The 21,074-nt window shown below is 39.0% G+C and overlaps 1 protein-coding gene and 1 pseudogene across 1 annotated transcript; one reads left to right on the top strand and one right to left on the bottom strand.

Annotated features, from left to right (window-relative positions):
* Positions 1-16,285: 16,285 nt before the first annotated feature.
* On the top strand, positions 16,286-18,543 carry LOC147548989 (transcription factor bHLH30-like). Its single transcript, XM_086672491.1, has 2 exons — positions 16,286-16,842; positions 17,903-18,543. The coding sequence occupies exons 1-2, from the start codon at positions 16,537-16,539 to the stop codon at positions 18,368-18,370; spliced, it is 774 nt and encodes a 257-aa protein (XP_086528617.1). The 5' UTR covers positions 16,286-16,536; the 3' UTR covers positions 18,371-18,543.
* Positions 18,544-18,693: 150 nt separating this feature from the next.
* LOC147548988 (ABC transporter G family member 10 pseudogene) lies at positions 18,694-20,690 on the bottom strand (annotated as a pseudogene).
* Between the last annotated feature and the right edge of the window lie 384 nt (positions 20,691-21,074).

Genomic DNA, 21,074 nt, shown 5'->3' with positions numbered 1-21,074 from the left:
TTTCATTTATCTCTAGACTTAAAATCCCTCTCAAAAGGCTTCCTTCTCTAATTTCTAAGCCACTTCTCCTTCCCTCTTCTAACCCTAAATTCATTTCTTCTACTACTTTCTCTACCACTTTCATATCTTCTTTCTAATTTCTTTCTACTTCTAATCTCTACATCTAACCTTCTAATTTCTTCATCCAAACTTCTAATTTCCTCATAAATCTCTTCTTCTTCTATCTCTCTTCTAAATTTCTCTTCTTTCATCTTCTAAAAAGCTATTATTTGGAGTTTTGGGTAATATTCTTGGAACATTTGGAGCTAATATTGGACATCAACATGGAGGCACAAGGAGCTATGGATCTAAATCTCATTTGGTGATTTCTTTTTATTATCTTTTGTAATTCCATTTACTTTAGAATTTCAATGAATATTACTTTAGATTTCATGAGTAGCTAATCTTGTATCTAGGGTGTAGAGGAAACCCATACTTGGGCTTATTTTGAAATATGTTATTGATTAATGAATCCTTGTATTGAGCTTCAATGTCTATTAATTGTTATTTCATATAGATCTTATAATCTTGTCTTTATTCATGCTTCATAGTGAGATATTTCATGCTTTTGTTAAGTTATTAGATGGGATATGCTTATTAGATGATGAATGATTATTAAGGAATATAACTTTTATGTGATAATCAATTAAAATATAAATGATTTTGAAATGTGTTATTAAAGAATATCTTCCGGAATCTAATAGTTTATTATGTTAGATTTTGAGTTATATATGAACAAAGGAATTTATTGATTGAATGCATGTTTTAGATAGTCCATTTATGTGGTGGAATCAAGAACCCTAGATTTCTTTCCAACCTTGATTTCACTCTTCTTTAGTCTTTTTATTGTTTTCTTTTTAAAATAGTTTTTTTTAAAACAAATCAAAATTAATGAAAGGGGTTTTAATTTAAGATTTAGATAAAATTACTTGTCCCTTGGAACGATTTCCCGATTTACAAACTTTACTATAACTTGACCCCTACACTTGGGGAATAGAGCTATTTTGGGCCTATCACTAAGGTACACACACCTATCAAACTCGACTTTGCTTCGACAAAGTCACAGATTAAGTCCTACTCCGTTAGGCACAAATCCGGCTTTACTTTGACAAGGTCACAGACTAAAGAACAACTCTGGTAGTGAAAGCAACCACCAGGGGCCCAAGGAGGAGTCCTGGCTAAACTCACTTTGCTTCGGCAAAACAGGCAGCTTTGGTAGCCGCGACGACAACCAGAGGCCCCAAGGAGGTGTCCTAGTTAAATTCACTCTGCTTCGGCAAAACAGGTAGCTCTGGTACGTAAGGAGACGACCAGAAGCCTTAAGGAGCAGTCCTAGTAAAACTGAAACTTCACTCGAGTAAAACTGACCCTTCACCAAGGTCCCAAGGAGACGTCCTAGTGAAACTGATCGTGCTCAAGCCGGCAAATTAGGCAGCTCTGGAGAGTCGGTTCCTTATGTTAGGCACATTAAATGTAACACCCCTATTTTCTTATTTATATCATATTAGGTGGAAATAACAAAACTCTAGGTCAATTTGGGTTTGGGCCTAATATGAAGAGTAAGTTAGTGTAGGTTTGAGTATCATAAAATAAAAGTGTGTTAGAAGGAAAAATAGGGTTGGTTGAGTTGATTATATAAAAAGGGGTGTAGAGCATTTTTGTAGATCTAGAACAAAACTTAGAGAGAGAAAGAGAAATGGTATTCTTTGGAGAAGATTTTTATGAACAAATTGAAGATATCTATGTATTGTTTATGATATAGTTGGTATATCTTCTTAATCTTCAACAAGCCACTCCTTAGTGAAGAAAGAATGAATAAAGAAGAAAAGAGGTAGATATGGAGTTCTCTAGAGAGAGAAAGAGGCAAGACGTGAGAATGTACTGTGCCCATCATCCCTTCTAGCTTGTCATGTGTTGTTGACTTGAATTGTTTGGTGAACTTGTTTGTCATTCTTGATAAGGGTTAATGTTTGTTGTGTATTGGTCTGAGATACCTGAACAGGGGCTTGATGATTGTGACTTTTGACATAATATGTTTGTCGACGTATATGTCAAGTTTGGTGCTATAAAGGTTTACCTTAGTTAAAAGCATGATATTTTATATCTGCTGGAAAAAAGGAGGAAAGATTGTTACATTATCAAGGTTAGTATTAGATTAAAATACGAGAACCTGAAAACCTAATAATTAATCAAATGACATAGATTATTAGTTTTGAGAGGGATTGGATAAATCTGTTATATTATGTTAGTATTCACCGTTAAATTTCAGATAAAGTCAACAATGAATATGAATGCAATGTTTCCTTGATTGGGGATTGAGCTTGCCTACCCGAGACTTAGGTTTGAAGAAATCTACTGCAGTTGGGTTTTAACCCAACTATTTTGTTTTTCAGGTGTTGATAGTGCACTCATGGTAGGCGTTGCTCGTGGATCCAGTTTGAAGGTCTCAAATCTTCGATTTCAAGACGTTATCATGAGATTTGGGATTTGGGGCACTACAAAGTGGTATCAGAGCTCTAGGTTTAGTGTACCTAGGGTTGTATTCTGGGTTTGATTGTCGTCGTTAGACACGTCATTATTAGGAACACTTTAATTGGTGTCTTGCACAACTGGTTGAATCTAGAATGTGCTTTTGGAATTGCTTTCTTGTGAAAACTTGAAAGAAGTTGTCTTTCTGTTTCGAATCTAATATGTGAGTGCAAATTTTCCATGGGGAGGATAATGGCTATTGATGTGATGTACTTTTTTGTTTGTGATGCGTGCGAGTAAATGTCTTATTTGACCGTGATGTCAACTCTAAGGTATGTGATTGTGATTGTAGCAATACATATATTTATGATATACATGAGGGTAGTGAAAATCCTTACTTTTATGGGGTTTTGGGTTGTTTGAATGTGTGTTGTGTGATAGTGTATCAGTTGATTATGAATCAACTTAAAAAAATTTGTTTCGATAAGAAAATGTTAACTGAAAATGGTTGGCTCGACATGTTGGTCGATGCAAACACGAGTTTGTTGTCGTGATAGTGGGCAACTTCGTGGACCATGATTTTAAGTTCTACTTATTGGATTGAACCAAGAATTGTTGGCTCGACATGTGGGTCGATTGCAAACACTAGTTACTAATGCGATATTGGATAACTTGGTGGACCATGATCTTGAGTTTCGTTAATGGATTGAACTAAGACTGGTTGGCTCGACATGTGGGTCGATTGCAAACACGGGCTTGTCAATTTGATATTGGACAACCCAGTGGACCAGGGGCTTGAGTTCTAATATGGATTGATGGTTATAATCCATAAGTGATCGGTGGTTGGCTCGACAGGATGATCGATGCAAACACAAGTTCATTCTTGTGGACCACATACTTCTAGTTTGAGAAGTAATGAATTGAACTAAGACTGGTTGGCTCGACACATGGGTCGATTGCAAATACGAGTTGTCAATGTGATATTGGACAACCTAGTGGACCAGGGGCTTGAGTTCTAATATGGATTGACGGTTGTAATTTATAGGTGGTTGGCTCGACATGATGATCGATGCAAACACAAGTTCATTCTTGTGGACCACATACTTCTAGTTTGAGAAGTAATTTACCAACTAGAGGTTGCCTCGCCTCCTGCTCATATGTGAAGTGCTCGTGTTGCACAGATCCCCTTTATGTGTGGTATCCCTTGTCTATTAAGAGGTTTAAGTCGATGCAAACACGGATGGCAAGTGAAGCTATCTTGTGGACCTCAAAAATTGGTTATGCCCCTCCAAAAGGGAAGTTGTATTGTATGAATCTTTTCAACCGTGTAACAGGTTGACTTCAGTTGTGTTGTATTTCTTGTGCTTGTATAACAGTTATGTTCTAGCATTTGCTACACTTGATTGCATAATGTTTGTGATTGTGGTATGTTTGATTTCGAGGACGAAATCCTCTTTTGGGGTGGAAGATTGTAACACCCCTATTTTCTTATTTATATCATATTAGGTGGAAATAACAAAACTCTAGGTTAATTTGAGTTTGGGCCTAATATGAAGAGTAAGTTAGTGTGGGTTTGAGTATCATAAAATAGAAGTGGGTTAGAAGGAAAAATTGGGTTGGTTAGATCTAGAACAAAACTTAGAGAGAGAAAGAGAAATGGTATTCTTTGGAGAAGATTTTGATGAACAAATTGAAGATAACTATGTATTGTTTATGATATAGTTGGTATATCTTCTTAATCTTCAACAAGCCACTCCTTAGTAGAGAAAGAATGAATAAAGAAGAAAGGAGGTAGAGATGGAGTTCTCTAGAGAGAAAAAGAGGCATGATTGTGGTCTTGATGTCATCTAAGGCAAAAAGAGGTTGATTTCCTATCTCCTAATTCTTTTTTTAGGCTTTTTCAATTTATTCCATGATAGATTTAGTGTTGTTAATCACATAAATTTTATAAAGAATGATTGAATGATTTAGATATTAGTTCTATCTTAAATTCCATAAAACATCTATAGAAGACAATATTTCAGTGTAGATTAAAATTAAATCTGGTATTTATTGATGATGAATCTCGGTGTGTATCTTATACGGTTGGAAAGGTATATTTGTCTACTTTCTAGTGGTTCAAACGGTGAGTTAATTGGAGTTCCGACTGAAGAGTTATAGTAGTTTTCGTATAAGGTGGCAGAACAGTCCCTACTGTATTTCGATCTAGATTAAAAGTAAATTTGGTATTGATTGATGATGAATCTCGTGTGTAACTTATATGGTTGGAAAGGTCTGTTTGTCTACTTTCTAGTGGTTCAAACGGTGAGTTAATTGGAGTTTCGAGCGAAAAGTTATAGTAGTTTTCGTACTAGGTGTCGAGACAGCCTCCAAATAGGTTTCAAAGACAATCGGTGTGTAATTTATTGAGATAATTCACATAAGTCTTGCTTGACAGGATTCAGAGAGAATTAGGTCGAAACAGATGGAATAGCAACCCTTCCAGTACTAATCGGCGAAGGAGAATCAGCAAAAGCGATAATGCTAAACTTCGCAATCGTTTAAATTTGGTTTAGTGTTTAAACGATAGTCCATTGATGATAAAACATTCCGAATAGGTTTGTCAGATACGTGATCTGATGAATGAAACCCTATTAAGTGAACTTGGAATATTTATTATCAAATCCCTAGTCCAGGTCATTGCATGGACAACAATGACTCGTGAAGACTAGTACGGGAGTCGATGGGATAGCGCAGTTTCATGGGCTATAGTGTATTCGATTCGACTACGTGGGTATTTAAAAGGTTTATACACTGGATAACCCTCTAATGAGAAGTACATCACTCTTGATGAACGTCAAATACTTCTCAAAAGACAAGATTGGAGAGATTCCTCAAAACATGAGTGCTCCACTCATGTTATGTAAGGAATGTCCGACTTTGGTTCTGTCAAACACCGCGCCGTAAAAGGAGGTTATAAAGACAGATACTGGGAAGGACAGGAGAGACATGAAGTTAAGTGGGAGCGCAAGAATGGATTGTGTCATCCTAATCACATTAGGTCAAAAGTGTCTCAAGGCCACTTGATGAGTGACAACTGAAAATGCGTGGCCGCGCTCAAACGGATTAAGAATTAATCGTTTGTCTTTTACAGTTGTACTCGGAGATCAAGAAAGTCTGAATGACGTGACGTATCAGATGGGATACTAAATTGACACGGGAATCGAGGCATTGCACTTGTTCTAAGTAAAGTGGGAGTCTGAAGGAGTTGAAGGAGATGTCCTTCGACCAAGATGGCAATGCGAGCAATATGTCGGCTAGGACAATTGATGAAGAAAATCATCAAGTCCGATTGACTTAGGGGTCGTAGTGTTTAGCTAGAAACCAACTACGATCGTTGAATTACGAAGTAATTCGCGGCTAACTTTGATCGGATCGTACATCGGGTTACACATAAGAATGGGTATTTAATCGGATGATATGACTAGTGGGAGTGTGATATAACATTGGGAATGTCCCATAAACATATCTCACAGGCCTAAATAGAATTTGGGCAAAAGATAGCAAAAAGGCTCGAAATAAGGGTTTTGGGCCTAGACCGATTCGGGTACTTCTAGGACTCGGATTGGGCTGAATTTTGGAGGGTTAGTTGCTGATATAATAAGAGCTATATCTGCCAATTTTAGTGGTGTTTGGACACCTCCTCCTTAGGGAATTGAGAAAATGTCAATAGTTGCTATTTTCGACAATTTCCCTAAATCTTATTGTAAAGGGTGTTTTAGGAAACCTAAAAGGAGGTGGATTCTTATTAGGGTTCTATATAAAAACTCTTAGGGCAGAGAATAAGGTGTGGAATTTCTCTCTAAGCTTTCTTACTCTACCACATCAAGTAGAGAGGAGAAAGTGAGCTAATTCCCAAGCTATCTTCTAGTCAAGCAAGAAGAAGGTCTTCTTATTATCAAACCACCATTGGAGTGCTAGCGAGCTTTCAAGGAGGGAGATTAAATACACTATTCGGTGTCCCAAGTAGAGGAGCTACGTTTGAAGCTCTTGATCTTCTTTAATCTATTCAACTAGCTCGAAGGAAATACCGATTAAGGTAATCTACTATCTTCTTATTAGTTAATTACTAGTTTTGCATGATGATCTTGGGGATACTAGTGTTAGACATTAGATGTCGTTATCCGCTATAAACACTAGTATAAGGGTATAAATCCCTTCATAGCGACCTACCAGTACTGATCAGCGAAGGAGAATCAGCAAAGGCGATAATGCTAAATTTCGCAATCGTCGATAAGATGTAGGCTTATAACATCATATTGGGCGGAAACTTCCTGAGGGAGTCAGGAGCAATAATTTCCATGACCCACCTTATGATGAAGTTCCCGATTCCGGAATGAATCTCATCGGGACGGACAGGGGAGACCAGAAAATAGCCTGGGAATGCTATCTCGTCTCCGCCCAGGGCTGCGAGCAAGAAGAAACGAACCCAGTCACCATTAGAGGGGACAAAGTTTTCTACGATGACCCGACGACAGATATGCAGAGCTGAAAAACTAAGGTCATCACTACCCCTACTATCTTCCGTTTTTGAATAAAGCCATTAAGTAAAAGAAGTAGCAATACTAGCTACGTATTTTACCTTATAAAATAAAAATAATTTTTAGCACAAAACGCTACAACAGGAGGAGTCCTAATTAAACTCATCTCGCTCTGAATCGAGCAGGTAGCCCTGACAGCGAAAGCCAAGACCAGGGGACCTAAAGGCAGCCTTGGTAGGTGAGAGCAGCGACCAAAGGCCCTAACTTAAACACCCAGCTAAGCGAAAGCCACAATCAGGGACAGGATAGCCTCTGTAGCCACGACAACAATTGAGGGCCCTGAGGAGCAGTCCTAGTTAAACTGAACTTTGCTCGAGTAAAAACCGACCCCTCATCAACGTCCCAAGGAGAAGTCCTAGTTACACTAATCGGCTCAAGCCGGCAAAGGAGGTAGCTCCGGTAGCTATGACTGCAACCCGAGGCCTCACAAGGAGGAGTCCTAGCTAAACTCAACTCTTTACTCGAGTGAAACGTGGTCCCTGAGGATCCCCAAGGAGAAGTCCTAGATAAAGCTACCGCCCCGATGAAGGTGACCGGGGGTATAAGGAGAAGTCCTTGCGAAACTATTCATGCTTAAAATGAGGAAGACAGCCCTGGTAGCTAGGGCCACGACCGGGGGCATGGGAGGAGTCCCAGCGAAAACTAGTCGAGTTCAAGCCGACGAAAACTGCCCTGTTAGCGAAAGCCACGACCAAGGACAGGACAGCCTCGGTAGCTATGGCAACGACCGAGGACCCTAAGGAGAAGTCCTAGCGAAACTAGCCAAGCTCAAGCTGGCGAAACCAGCTCTGGTAGCGAAAGCCACGACCAGAGGCCTAAGGAGAAGTCCTAGTGAAACTTGCCAAACTCAAGTTGGCGAAACCAGCTCTGGAAGCGAGAGCCACAACCAGAGGTCTAAGGAGAAGTCCTAGCGAAACTTGTCGACCTCAAGCTAGCGATATCATCTCTGGTAGCGAAAGCCACGATCAGAGGTCTAAGGAGGAGTCCTGATGAAACTAGTTATGTGAAGACATCTCTGGTATAGACAACCAGGGGTAGAGCTAAAAACTCTAGCACTATTCAAAACTTTTTACGCAGGGCTAATTCGGGTTCTATTTTGCAGAAGGAAATAGTAAGCTTAGGGCATGCTAAACTAGATCTGAAATTATTTCTTTTGCAGGAGCGATCATTCGGAGCATGCGTAGTAAGCCTAAGAAAAATTGCATTAGTAAGTATAGGGCTAATTACATTAACTTTTCAATTACATATTTAAGAAAACAGGAAAATACAGTTTGGCGGCAAACTCTTATTCGACAGAAGAAGAAGAAGATGACGAAGGACCGCCAATATCCACCGAAGCCCTGATCATGACGGCCAGAAGGCGACCACCCCCACGGCGACGAACCAGAAAACCCACAGCAGAAAAAAGAGCAGGTTCGAAAGTGCTGGTAATACCAGTCAAAGAATAAATCAAAGGATAAAGTGGCCTGGAGGAACTGAGGGTAGAAAGGTGATCGTCATTCATAAGATCGTGTGGACGAAGGACGTCAACAAAACCCTCACCAGCTACTTCCATGCAGAAGTGCTCAATGGAAAAATCATCACAGTTCAGAACCATGTAGAAGGCAACTCTAACATCACCACCAGGGAGAGTTCCGCTAACCATTAAAAGAGGCATGGTGAGATTTAGAAAAGTTATTTCTGCCTTAAACATCTATTTATAGGGCAAAAAGGCCATGATGATGGGGCATGATCAACGAAGAGACGCGATGAGCAGCGTGGGAAACTAGCAGACCCAACGTGGGAAATAAAGGGAAGCACAAAAGTAATGGAGAAAAAGTAATTCTTTATTAATTCATAAGAAGGAACTATTACAGAAGAAATTACAGAAAAGGACGCCAAAACCACTACTGGCATTTGGGTCTATTACAGAAGAAATTACAAAAATCCAATAGTTGAAGGGCAAAGAAAAAATCAAGAAACGTGAGCCACAAAGACAGTCACGCGTCTCAGCTGAAGAAGAAATGAAAGTCTACCAGGTATCCCTTCCCAGAAATGTAGACAAGACCGGAAGACAACCAAGGACAAAAGAACTCTTTTGGCATCATCACCTTGTCTTGAACACCTAAGCGGGAGGAACTACTGGTGATCCTCACCCTCCTCCAGGCTCAAACATAACAACTCGTGAAATTATCACGGCCATTATGAAGAAACCCATCCTTTATCACGATTATTATGAAGAAACATCCATCAAAGCGAACGCTTGGCATGAACTCAAACAGAGGCCTCATCCCGAACCTTTGGGAAGTAAACAGGAAGAAATAACGAAGCAACACCAGAAGGAAAGAAATCTCAAAATGTTTTTCAAACTTTTTGATTGTAAAGAATTGAGAGGCCGAAGCAGGCTATTTATAGTAAGAGTATAACCAAAAGACCTCTCGGAAATAGATAAGAAGCATTAAAGGCGATAGACCAGGCGCGCCACGCATCCACAAATGCCAGAGCAGGTTGGCGTGTGAAAAGATCCAAAAGATTAGCGCCGGAAGCATATATTCAGAGGATCAAATATGTGACGTCATAAAATCACGCATGGAGAGAAATTAATTACTTGCGCAGAAGACAAAACGTGTCTTGGAATAATAAACCACGTGTCAGAACACAGCCGGATCAGCTCTAGCAAAGCTAACACTTAGTCAAAGAAAATCTCTAATTTATGAACATCAATCAGCTCTAGAGTACGGACAGGGAGACAAAACTTCACCAAACGGCCACGGTCTAGGTAAGGCCCAAAGAGCTTCACAATACAGTTCTGGGACAGGTAATACTTTCGACTTCTGCCCTTCAAAGCCAAACACACGAGTTACTTCTACTCCTTAGTCTCTCTACTTTCAACTAAGGAGTGGCGGGACTCATGATGATGCATAAAATGTCCAGACGTTGACTAACGTCTGAAGAGTCAAAGGTCAGACCAGAAGTCTCTTGAAACAACTTGGCTTAAGGCAGCAGGACAGCTAAAACCCCTGATGGTCCACCACACATTCCCCTAACTGGGAGGTCGACCAGAAGAAACCAGCTTTGCAGAAAACGCCCTCGGCATGGATAGATCAACCCTGGGATCTCTAAAGGAATAAAGGGGATCTCCACAGGTTCGGCCCATATGTTACGCGCAGAACTGGGAAGATATCAGCGTTGCGCGACCTAATGACTTAATCCCGGACTTTCCAGAAAGATCTCAGTCACTTACACATCTTGAAGTGTTTAAGCCCGATTGGACTCCACGTATCTAAAAGAGGAAACTTCTCCTTTAGAGTTTATCACTCCGGCAAGATATCAACAAAGTATCATTGAACTTAGGAACTTCCCCTTATCAAAGATCCGGGATAGACTCGAAGAGAAACCCTAGATACGCGAAAGAGGTAACTTCTATTACGATTTAACAGCAACCGCCTCACCACCGCCACTAAGGACAGTCGGCCTACCTTCGCCTATATAAGGCCCCCCACATCGTCCTTCAAAAGACACGATCTCTGGAGAACAAACACACCCTCTCTCCTAAAAATAAGATCTCTTCATACCAAAAGGATCAGCCCCAAAAAACAGAGTTCTCATAACTCGCCCTCCAAAAGGATCAATCAATATTCATTCTTTTACTGCAAAGAGCACCCTGACTGTCTTGAGCGTCGGAGCGGTTTTCGAACCCTTTGCAGGTTTTCCCCCCTTTGGGAACAGACAAATAGGAGCAAGGAATCCGGAGCTGGAGCAAGGAGTCAAGAGCTGAAGCAAGAAACAAGGAGCAGAGAAGCAGAGCAGAGGAGCGGAGCAGAGTAGAGAAGCAGAGCTGAACAGAGGAATCTCTCCTCTCATAACAGAATATACCATCATAACGGAGGTTGTCATGCATCAACTCCCTTTTTCATGCTGATTTAACAGGAAGCCAATTTTCGACATCAGCAGCTGCCTCCCTAGTTTGGGGCTTAAGACACTGGTCGAACCTGTGCGGACCCCCCTTACTCCTTTGAAGACCCCAGGGCTGATCTGTCCATGCCAAGGTCGTTTTGCAAGGCTGGTTTCTTCTGGTCGGCCTCCAAGTTAGGGAATATTTGGTAGACCATCAGGGGCTCAGTTGTCCTGCTACCTTAAAACGGGTTGACCCAGTAGACTTCAGGATTGATCTTGACTCTTCAGACGTTAGTCAACGTCTAGATATTTTGTGCATCATCAACAGTCATTCAAGATGACAATATATCGGATATACCCGTTAAAAGGCTACGATATTCGTATTTTTAGCGACAGCCCGTGCGTTACCACCATCAAAGACGACAACTCATCACTTGGTAGCAGTCGTCCACCAACACTATAAAAGGACCACAAAGAAGATGATACAGATCATCCAGCTTCCGACTAAAATACCCGATCATAGTTATCGTCTAACATACCCAATATTCACCTGACATTACTGTCGATCATTCCAATCCCCGAGTAACCAACTGAGAATCTACTTTCTTTCTCATACAGGGTGACCGTTTGATCATTAACAAACATATTGAGTGATCACCTAATAGATCCAACTCTCGGGCAATCAGTCGATTACTTTCACTTTCGTTGATCGTCCAAACCTCTTGCGAGATACATTTCTCTCTCCTAGACGACCAGACGACCGTTCTATCAAGGAAGGACGACCAAACAACCGTTCTATCAAGGAAGGGCGACCTACCTTTCTCTCTACTAGACGACCAGACTAGGGGTGGGAATCGGGCTCCCATGGACACCCATGGGTAGCTCGGGCTCGGGCTCGGGCTCGGGCGGGTCGGGTAGATTAGGTCTTTGGTCATTAGGGCAGTCGGGTTAATCGGGCGGGCAATTTTCACTTTCGTAATGATCAAAGCCTGCCCATGCCCATTAACAGACTCGGGCAAGCCGGGTTCGGGCTAATCGGGTGTCAGGTAGTGCCATTACACATTAACGAAAATTTTAATTTTAATATTAATGAAATGATATCTAATGTAACTTAATAGTCAACAAGTGACTTAGTACTTACAACCTCTCAACACTTTATAAGAGTTTGCAACACCATTCTCACTTGTAAATGAACAATGTGGGATTATGGGAAGTTTAAGTTATTTTTAAGTTTTTGTAAATATATAGTGCCACATTGAAGAGAATGAGTAGAACTTCCATTAGGTTGACATTATAAGTAAATAACTCCCACTGCCATCAAACCAAGTTTCTGCTTAATAGAAGTGTTTCCTACTCGGACTCATTTCTAATGGGCTCGGAAATTTAGTTTTTCAAGACTAGATAATGGGCTATTTAATGGCTAATGTTTATAAATATAAGTTGCGAGCGCCTAATGATGAACTTGGCGGGCTCGGGCTCGGGCATGGGCGGGATGGCGGGTGAGCTTTTCCACCCGAGCCCGCCCACTCTTTATCGTCGGGCCAGACGGGATGTGCGCACGTCGGGCATTGATGCACCCGAAAGGTTGCACACCCAAGCGGAGGTATCAAGTAGTAACCCGGTAAAGCCGGGGTCGATCCAAGGATAGGTTGGTAACTCAGATATCGAAGGATCTTATCCACCGATTTAGATGTCAAAGGCTAACTTAGACAAAAAAATAGAAACAAATAAAGTAAAGAGGGGGGTTTTAATTAGGCATTGATAAGAAAGAAATAGAAGAGAAATAAGTAAACTTGAACTATTAACTAAAGATTCTTGGGAGGCTAGGGTTTTATTCTAAATATGAGAGAGGTTAAGGATTCGGGAATCCATCGAGATATATTTGCGTAGATGCTTGTTTGGGTCGATTCTCAAGTTTGAGTCTTCTCGACTCTAAATTAGATGCTCTAAGGGCTAGATATACCTAATGGTCATAACTAGTCAAAGGGTCATCATATTCCATTAACATCGAGTCTAGATCGGAAAGATCGATTAACAAGTAACTATATGACATATGCTTGACATAAGACATGAAACAAGTTTAATCGATTAACCTAACATGATAGAGATATCAAACATACTAATCTAATCAAACAAACAAATAAATAAACATATCAAGATTTCATCATAATCCTCAACAAGAGGTTTAGCTAGACATAGAGAAATTCTTGAATTCAAGCACAATTGAGAGTGTGATTAACATTATAAACACCATAAAATCCATAATCATACTCACTTTATTTTAATTTCTCTCTCTCTCTCTCTCTAGGGTGTATGTAGCAAGAACAACTAGTAATCAAGCTTTAGAAGGATTATTTATAAACTTTGAATCAAGAATGAGAGTAGTTATTCATAAAGATAATCAAATCAAAGCATAATAACATGAATCACTCATATTAAGTACTTTATCTCTCTAAAATTCATCACAAGCAAGTTCAAATAACTCAATACAACCTTAAGAATAGCTTAAAAAACCTTAGAAATCAAAAGAAAAAGAAGATACAAACAAAGGAAATCAAGGGAAGCAAGAGGGGTGTTTGGACGACCAAACCCTATGCAAAACAAGCTTTCCCACACCATTAATGGGCTGAAAAAGCTGCTGGCCGAGCTGGGTAGCCATGGCCAAGAGCACCAAAGCATAGCCAACCCATTCTTCACCTTCTCTACCTTCTTTGTTTCACTTCCTTTTGATTTCTTCTTGTTTTCCCTCTCTAGATCTTTAAATCTCCATGAACCCTAGCCTCCATTATCATTTTCTCTCTCTAAAGTTCAACACATAAGCAAGAAGATGAAGTGTAGAGACCAAGTTAGTGAATTAATTTCTATTTCCTACCCCAAAAGACCACTTTGCCCTTCCTTAGTAGTTATAGTCACTCCATTGTCTAGCTTGACTTCTTCAAGTTATTTTGACTCATTCAATGACTCCATTTCATTTTAACTTGAATAATGGGCTCTCTAACTTGACCAAAGGGTGCAAATGACAATTTTGCCCTTGTCTCCTAACTTGCTCATTTCTTATGCTTTTCATATCTAGTCTTCACCAAAGTGATAATCATGTTCCAAAGACTTCATAGACTTTCTCAAATTATATTTTGACCCTCTTAGATGCAAATGACCATAATACCCTTGGTGAGTCTTTATCTCCTTACTTGCTCCCTTTTGCTCTTAGACTTTAAGGACTTTTTCTTAGATTCTTTTAAGTTCTTTTGACTCTTCTAGGATCTCCTTAGCTCATTTCCTTGCATAGTTCTTTTATGGTACCTTGTCATGAATATAAACATATCTTATTAGAATTGAAGCATAAAATGGACTAATTCATCTAAGTTAAGTGACCTAAATGTGATGTTTTCAGGCATGGGCGCCCATGGGCCATTTCGGACCCCGGGCGCCCATGACGGGTGGCGGGCATTCGGGGGAAAATCCCACCCCTAGACCAGACGATCGTTTTGTCAAGGAAGAACAACCTACCTTTCTCTCTCCTGGACGACCAAACGACCGTTCTATCAAGGAAGGGTCACCTAACTTTTCTTTACTGGACGACCAGATGACCATCCTATCAAGGAAGGCGCGACCTATCTCTTTCTCCCAACGATCAAAGTAGGCAAGCTACTTTATCTCTCCTGGAGGTCAGACCTTCCTTACTTCACCCACGTGATTATCTACGAGGTCAGACCCTTAAAACTTTCCACTTTATTTACGGTACATATCCTGACCAAGGCAAACCTCACCAGGATTGCCTTAGTCAAGGAAAACCTCACCAGGATTGCCTTAGTCAAGGAAAACCTCACCAGGACTGCCTAATCAAGGACATACCTCATAGGCTGTTTTATTTTCTCTCTCCAAACAAGTCAGTCTACTTGTAGAGATCGAGCTCCGACCACTCTATGAGTCGTGCCTAAACTCCGACCACTATCTAACCAAAGGTAAAATTCGAAGGATAACACTCATGTATTCATTACTTCTCTTGTAAGCTGACTGACTTGACCGTTAGAGCTCCCTTAGACCGGCACCATCCCGGTGTCCTAGGGATCTTACGATCACGTGTGTTTTGTCTCTTGTCACATGTATAAGCCCAAACACGTCATCGGTGCCCATACAAATATTAACAGGTGAAGGTCCGAGTCAACAGCCCGGTCCTCTTGACTTCTTGACCTGCGATTTCGACCCCTCACAGATAACAAGAAGATGAAGGATGAAAATGACAATTAGTTAGTCTTCTATTTCTAATCTATTATATTTGTTTATGATCCTTATTATAATTATTGTTTTAATATTTAAGCCCTTAAAGCAGTCCAACGTTGTTGGGCTGGGCTTCCAAATTCAAATTTGGGAGCCCAGCCCAGGACTTCTCTAATTGGGGAGCCTAGGGGTGGGGCTCCCCGTGGGGCTAGGGGCTTCCAACCCCCAAATCAGACAGTTGGGAGTCCCCAACAGCTAGTTAGGGACTCCTAACGGCACAATTGGGGATCTCCTATTTAAAGGGGATCCACCCCAATTAATTTTCATTCCTCTCAATCTTCATCAAACAAAAGAAAACCTTCTTTCGACCAAGACGAAAAACCTCCCTCTATAACCCAACAAAGACCACTTGGAAGAAAAGCAAGGAACAAAATAAAGCCAGAAGTGGTGAAAGCTCAACATTGTCTGAGTTTTGAAAAGAGAGAAATGCGAGTCATGAGTCTAGAGATAAAATTCTGCAAGAGACTATCAATTTGCAAAACAAAAATCTAGACGTGTAAAACTAAAATATAGACGTGCAAAGAGAAAATATACTCGTTCAACGTCAAAGAGAAGAAAATCTGCAGCTGCAAATTGAGATAAAATTGTTGACCAATGATACTTCAATCATGTGTCCCGAACAACTCGTTATTCATAAGAAATTGATGCAAGACTGGATGAATGAGATTTAGATTAGTTTTAATTTATTTTCTAAAGTTTTATTTTAGCTGTTTTAATTATGTATGAATTTTAATTAATTATGTATGAATGTTAATTAATTTTAATTACAACAACGCAAAAACTAAATTAGAATCCTTGTTGGAAGCACGATGTTGGAGTTAAAAAAAATTAGAGGCTCCGAAAATTAAAAACCCGAACCCCTACATTGGACTTATTTTCTCCTAATAAATAGAAGTCAAATAAGTTAAGCATAATTGATTTCTGCCCCACCTCAAATGTTTTCTCCGCCTCCTATATTTGTTTGTCCACATACGGGTGACCTTTAAAAGGCCAACTTCCTCAGGTCAAACCTTTTCCTTCCTGTCCTGTGTAAAAACCTTGGAGTGTAGGTTTTCATTTTTCTTCTTAAATTTGGCTTCCAAATGCTAGAATTCAACACAATTAAGAAAAAAATGTGGATTTCCTCTCACTAATCTCACCCTAAATTGTCTCTTTTTTCCTCCTAAAATGGAAGATATGAGAAGAAGTAGAATAATCTGGTATCCAATTTGTGCAACTCCTACTGATCGTCCACCAGGTTTTGATCCTCGTTTAAACTTCTTTATTTCTGGTTCTTAGTTTAATAGAAAAACAAATGGATTCCTTTTCTGTAAATTCTGGTATTGTTTTTGGAAATAATTCTTCTCAATTTATCAATGGGTTATCTCAATACCCTGGGTTGATGGGTAGAGGTGGTGCTTCTTCTTCTTCGTCTTCTTTGATTTTAGATAGTGAAAAAGGAGAACTTGTTAGAGCTCCTTCAAATTTAGGGCAAAAAGGGATATCAAAAGCAAAATCAATAGCTGCTTTAAAATGTCATAGTGAAGCGGAGAGGAGGCGTAGAGAGAGAATTAATGCTCATCTTCATACCTTAAGAAGTCTAGTACCCTGCACAGATAAGGTTAGTTTCTCTGAATTCTTCTCGGGTTGAAATCTGTTTTGTATTTAAGATCATGTATGTATTTTTGGTGAAGTTGATCAATAATTGATTATTTTTATTCTATTGTTAATGGTTGAGTACTTTTTCTATAAATTTGTTTTTAGAGGCCAATCAATGGAAATTATGAGAACAAATAGTAGGTCTTTTAGGTAGAAATGATTTCCTTAAGATTATCATTTTTGGTGAAGTTGATCAATAATTGTTTGTTTTTATTCTATGACTAATGGTTGAGTACTTTTTCTATAAATGCAGACTTTCATACTTTTCCTTGATTCACATGAATCATTATGTGAAGTTAATAAGTTTTTAAGGGACGGGTCATTTTAATCTTTATTCGTTCATTGGTCATATAATTCTTGAAGATTCTTTCTCGATAAAGAATTGGCTTCATTTGCTTAGTTTCTTCATTTTGATATAAACTAGTGGTGGGTTTGTCATGTTCAAGTAGAATATAGAGTTTTGAGTGTGCTTGTCTACATTGCCCAGACCAGTGACCAACGAAAACCCTCCTAGCAGCTGCCTGAGTTGAGCATCGACAATGACATGTATGGGATAAATGTTGTCTTCTGAGCTTACTCTTGCATTTTTTATTCAAATACTATTTTAAGACATTATTGTAAAAGAAAAGTCTATATTTTGTTAAAATATGAGCAATTTCCAACTATATTGGGGTGCTAAGACTTTGGTGTTTGAGTGAGTCGAACAGTTAGTTTGTGCAATAGGTAGCTTAGACTTGCGAATGGATATTCGAGTTCTTATTCGATTAGTAGTAAATTATCCGAAATTTTAGGATATATTTTTTAATTAGGATATTGTTATTGGATATGGTCCTTACGAAATTTGGCTTTCGGATATGACAACATTTGATCTGATAATTATTTGACATCCGATTACTATTTTCTTATTTGAAGTAAATATATCACTTAGTTCCATTAATCCAACAATAATTGTGTTTAGCTAAATTAGTTCGGTAGTTGCCACTGTAAAAAAAATTATGAACATGTGATTTTGTTAATCACAGATGGACAAAGCTTCATTGCTTGCTGAAGTGATTAATCAAGTGAAGGAGCTAAAGAGAACAGCAACAGAAGCTAGTCAACGTCTCATGATGCCGATGGATATTGATGAAGTGAGAGTGGAACCCCACGATGATGGACCATTTTCTATCAAAGCGTCCATATGCTGCGATAATCGACCTGAGGTTCTACCCAACATAAAAGCGGCACTTGAGCCCTGTAAGCTTGTAATATCGAGGGTTGAGATCTCGACTTTTGAAGGCAGAATGATGAATTTATTTACCATGAAAGGTTGCAAAGAAGAGAACCACGACGATACTGAGGTAAGGTACTTGCTTATAACTTCTGTTTATAAAGCCTTGAAATCTGTTCTAGATAAAATTCATACCACATCTGACTTTTCTCCGCGAATGATGCTCCCAAACAAGAGAAGAAGGATTTTTCTCTTTGGTTCTACGAGTTCCTCTTCATAAGAGAGTAGAATCTTGCTTTATAACAAGATAAACAAAAATGTTCCATATGGTTGATAATTGAGTGTTTGTCTGTTTGATGTTCTTGTGTGTTCATTTTAATTGATACTTGTAAAAATCTGGATATATTGTAATTGCTTTTGGATTATAAATTGAAGTATATTGTTTTGATATTATCTTCTTAGTTCATGTTTTTGAACATTGAGAAGAGCATAGCCAGGATTTAGGCCAACTTCTAGTGCAGAATTGACAGTCCAGGCACTTAAAATAAATCTTAGATAAAACCAAATCAAGTTGCTTTATTAATTGTAATGATAATGAATAGAATTGAAAAAAGAAACCCTAAAAACAGATTAATATATATCGAATAGTTAAGAAAACCTATTAGCTACTTGTCTTGTGACATCTGAACCATAAGATAAGAAAACAAAGGACTCTATACCCAAATATGAAACTCAACATCACACCTAAGTTGCTCCATTTCTGAGATTCATTTAGACCTTGTTGTCTCAAGAACCCATCTCCATAAAGAATACACCCTTCTCCCACCGTTTCTAAACATCGGTTTCTCCCTTTTTCTCCTCCATACTCGTTTATCATAAAACACTCGAATGGATACTTAAATAAACTTAAGTAGTGCATGAAAATCCAGTACTTAGGTATGTTACTCTTTGATATAAAATAGCCGGATAATAGAAAGAATGAACCCATTAATCCAGCTATTAATGAAGTTCCCATAATGAAATTAGGCACAAGGGCGCTGAAACAAGCCACAAGTGAGTTCGACATTAGAACAACTAACCAAACCACTAGCGAGAAATAGAGATACCCGTCAAGATCCTTCCTCAGACCAACAAGCCAGTAAACAGGAGTGGTGTATAGAAGAGCCACTATTAGAAGAAAAGGAAGAAAAACGACGGTATTCGCCATAACGTAAGAAAAAACTCTGTAGGCACCTCTTGTTGTTTCTTTCAATAAAATTCTTCTTTCTTGCAAGAAAATTGGTAAACCTTCTGTTGTAGTAGAAAGCAAGAAAGTTAAAGTAAATGCGAAGAATCCAATTCGAGTTTGTAATGTTACCTGTTGTCTGTTATCATTGTTAGCATTCATGAAAATGGTACCTAGAACAAAACCAGCTAATACTGCTTGAAGCATTCGCGCTGCAAAAAGTTGTTTCGTTCTAAATATATTTTTGCAGAATCTCTGGCTCAGTATTAAGATTTCATCTATTATAGAATTTGAGTACCCCAGATTTACATTCTCTTCAACATAGTTCAAGTTTGGAAATCCCATCATCATCAAATTTTCCATTTTATTTTCTTGATTCTTGTGCCGTACTAGAAATAATTGATCATTGGGTGTTTTTGAATTCTGTAAAACTAGACTTTCTGTTACATCCATCGCAAATTCAAGAGCATTAACGTGCTTAGGAATGATATGACATGCAACTTTTAGCCTTTTCTCAAGAACATGAAGTGGTCCATGGTGAAGAACAGTTCCACTTGATAGTAACACAACTGTGTCAAATAATTCTAGAATCCGGAAACCAGGTTGATGAATAGTTAACACAATAGTCTTTCCTTGATTCACCACCATTGATTTAAGAAGCGTGATTACGTGAAGAGAAGAAGCTGAATCCAATCCAGAAGTAGGTTCGTCGATTAAAAGAATAGCCGGATCATGAACCAAATCAACTCCAATGGAAACTCTTCGCTTCTCACCTCCCGAGAGCTCACCGATCCTAGAACCTGCAACATGATCCAACCCAAGCTCCTTCAATAACTGTCTAACCCTAATGACAGCTTCATTATACCCTCCATAAAGTCGAAGACGGGCACTGTATAGAAGTGTTTCTTCGACAGTAAGCAATGGAAATAACGCTTCATCTTGAGTAATATAACCTGATATCCTTCGGAAATGATTAACGTTCATCGGTCGATTATTGACGTAAACTGAACCAGAAACTCTAGTAGGTGAAATAATCCCAGCAAGTATTTCCAATAATGTGGTCTTTCCAGCACCACTGGGCCCAGCAATTGCTGTAATCTCTCCTGGTTTAGCTTCAAAATCAACATCTTTCAAGATGTACCTAGGAGTAGTGTTATTACTAGTCTTTCCACAGAAAACCCAATTGAATTCGTCGACTTCTTGATTTAACTTGTAAGATATTTTTTTGGTTTCTATTTTGTACGGTGTTCTCCGACTACCGGAAACGGGAGATTTTACTGGTAACTCCATTGAAGTAAAATACTCAGGAGGAGAAGAGATCAAACAGAATGAGTTAGAAAACTATTAAGAACGAAAATGATGATAGATAGCTAGAGAAGAGAGAGAATGAAGGCTCAGGAAAGAAGAGAGAAGATGAACTACCAGTACCAAACTATTGTGTCCTAGAAAAGAAAACAAGCCAAGAGAAGAAATTGAAGTAGTTTTGGCATGCATATAATAATAACTTCATGAGAACTTAACTTGAAGAGAATTCAGGTGAACTGAATTATTGACTGTGGGTGAGGAAGGAAGGAAGGAGAAGGTAGTGACTTTTGAAGGTGGAAAGTTTTGGTGAACAGGTATACCCATCTTTCTTTCCCAACCTCTTTAACTGACAAAATTACTAAATAATAATAAAGTCAGTATTTTTGTTGTCAGCAGTTAAATGGTTCTTGGGTAATTCAAGAAACATTTACCAACACTGTTTTGGTTTGCTGTT

Source organism: Eschscholzia californica, unplaced genomic scaffold, assembly GCF_041429995.1.
Source record: "Eschscholzia californica isolate CP2 unplaced genomic scaffold, dmEscCali1.0.p SCAF_3, whole genome shotgun sequence".
Taxonomy (NCBI): Eukaryota; Viridiplantae; Streptophyta; class Magnoliopsida; order Ranunculales; family Papaveraceae; genus Eschscholzia; species Eschscholzia californica.
This window is presented reverse-complemented; position numbering and strand designations above follow the sequence as displayed.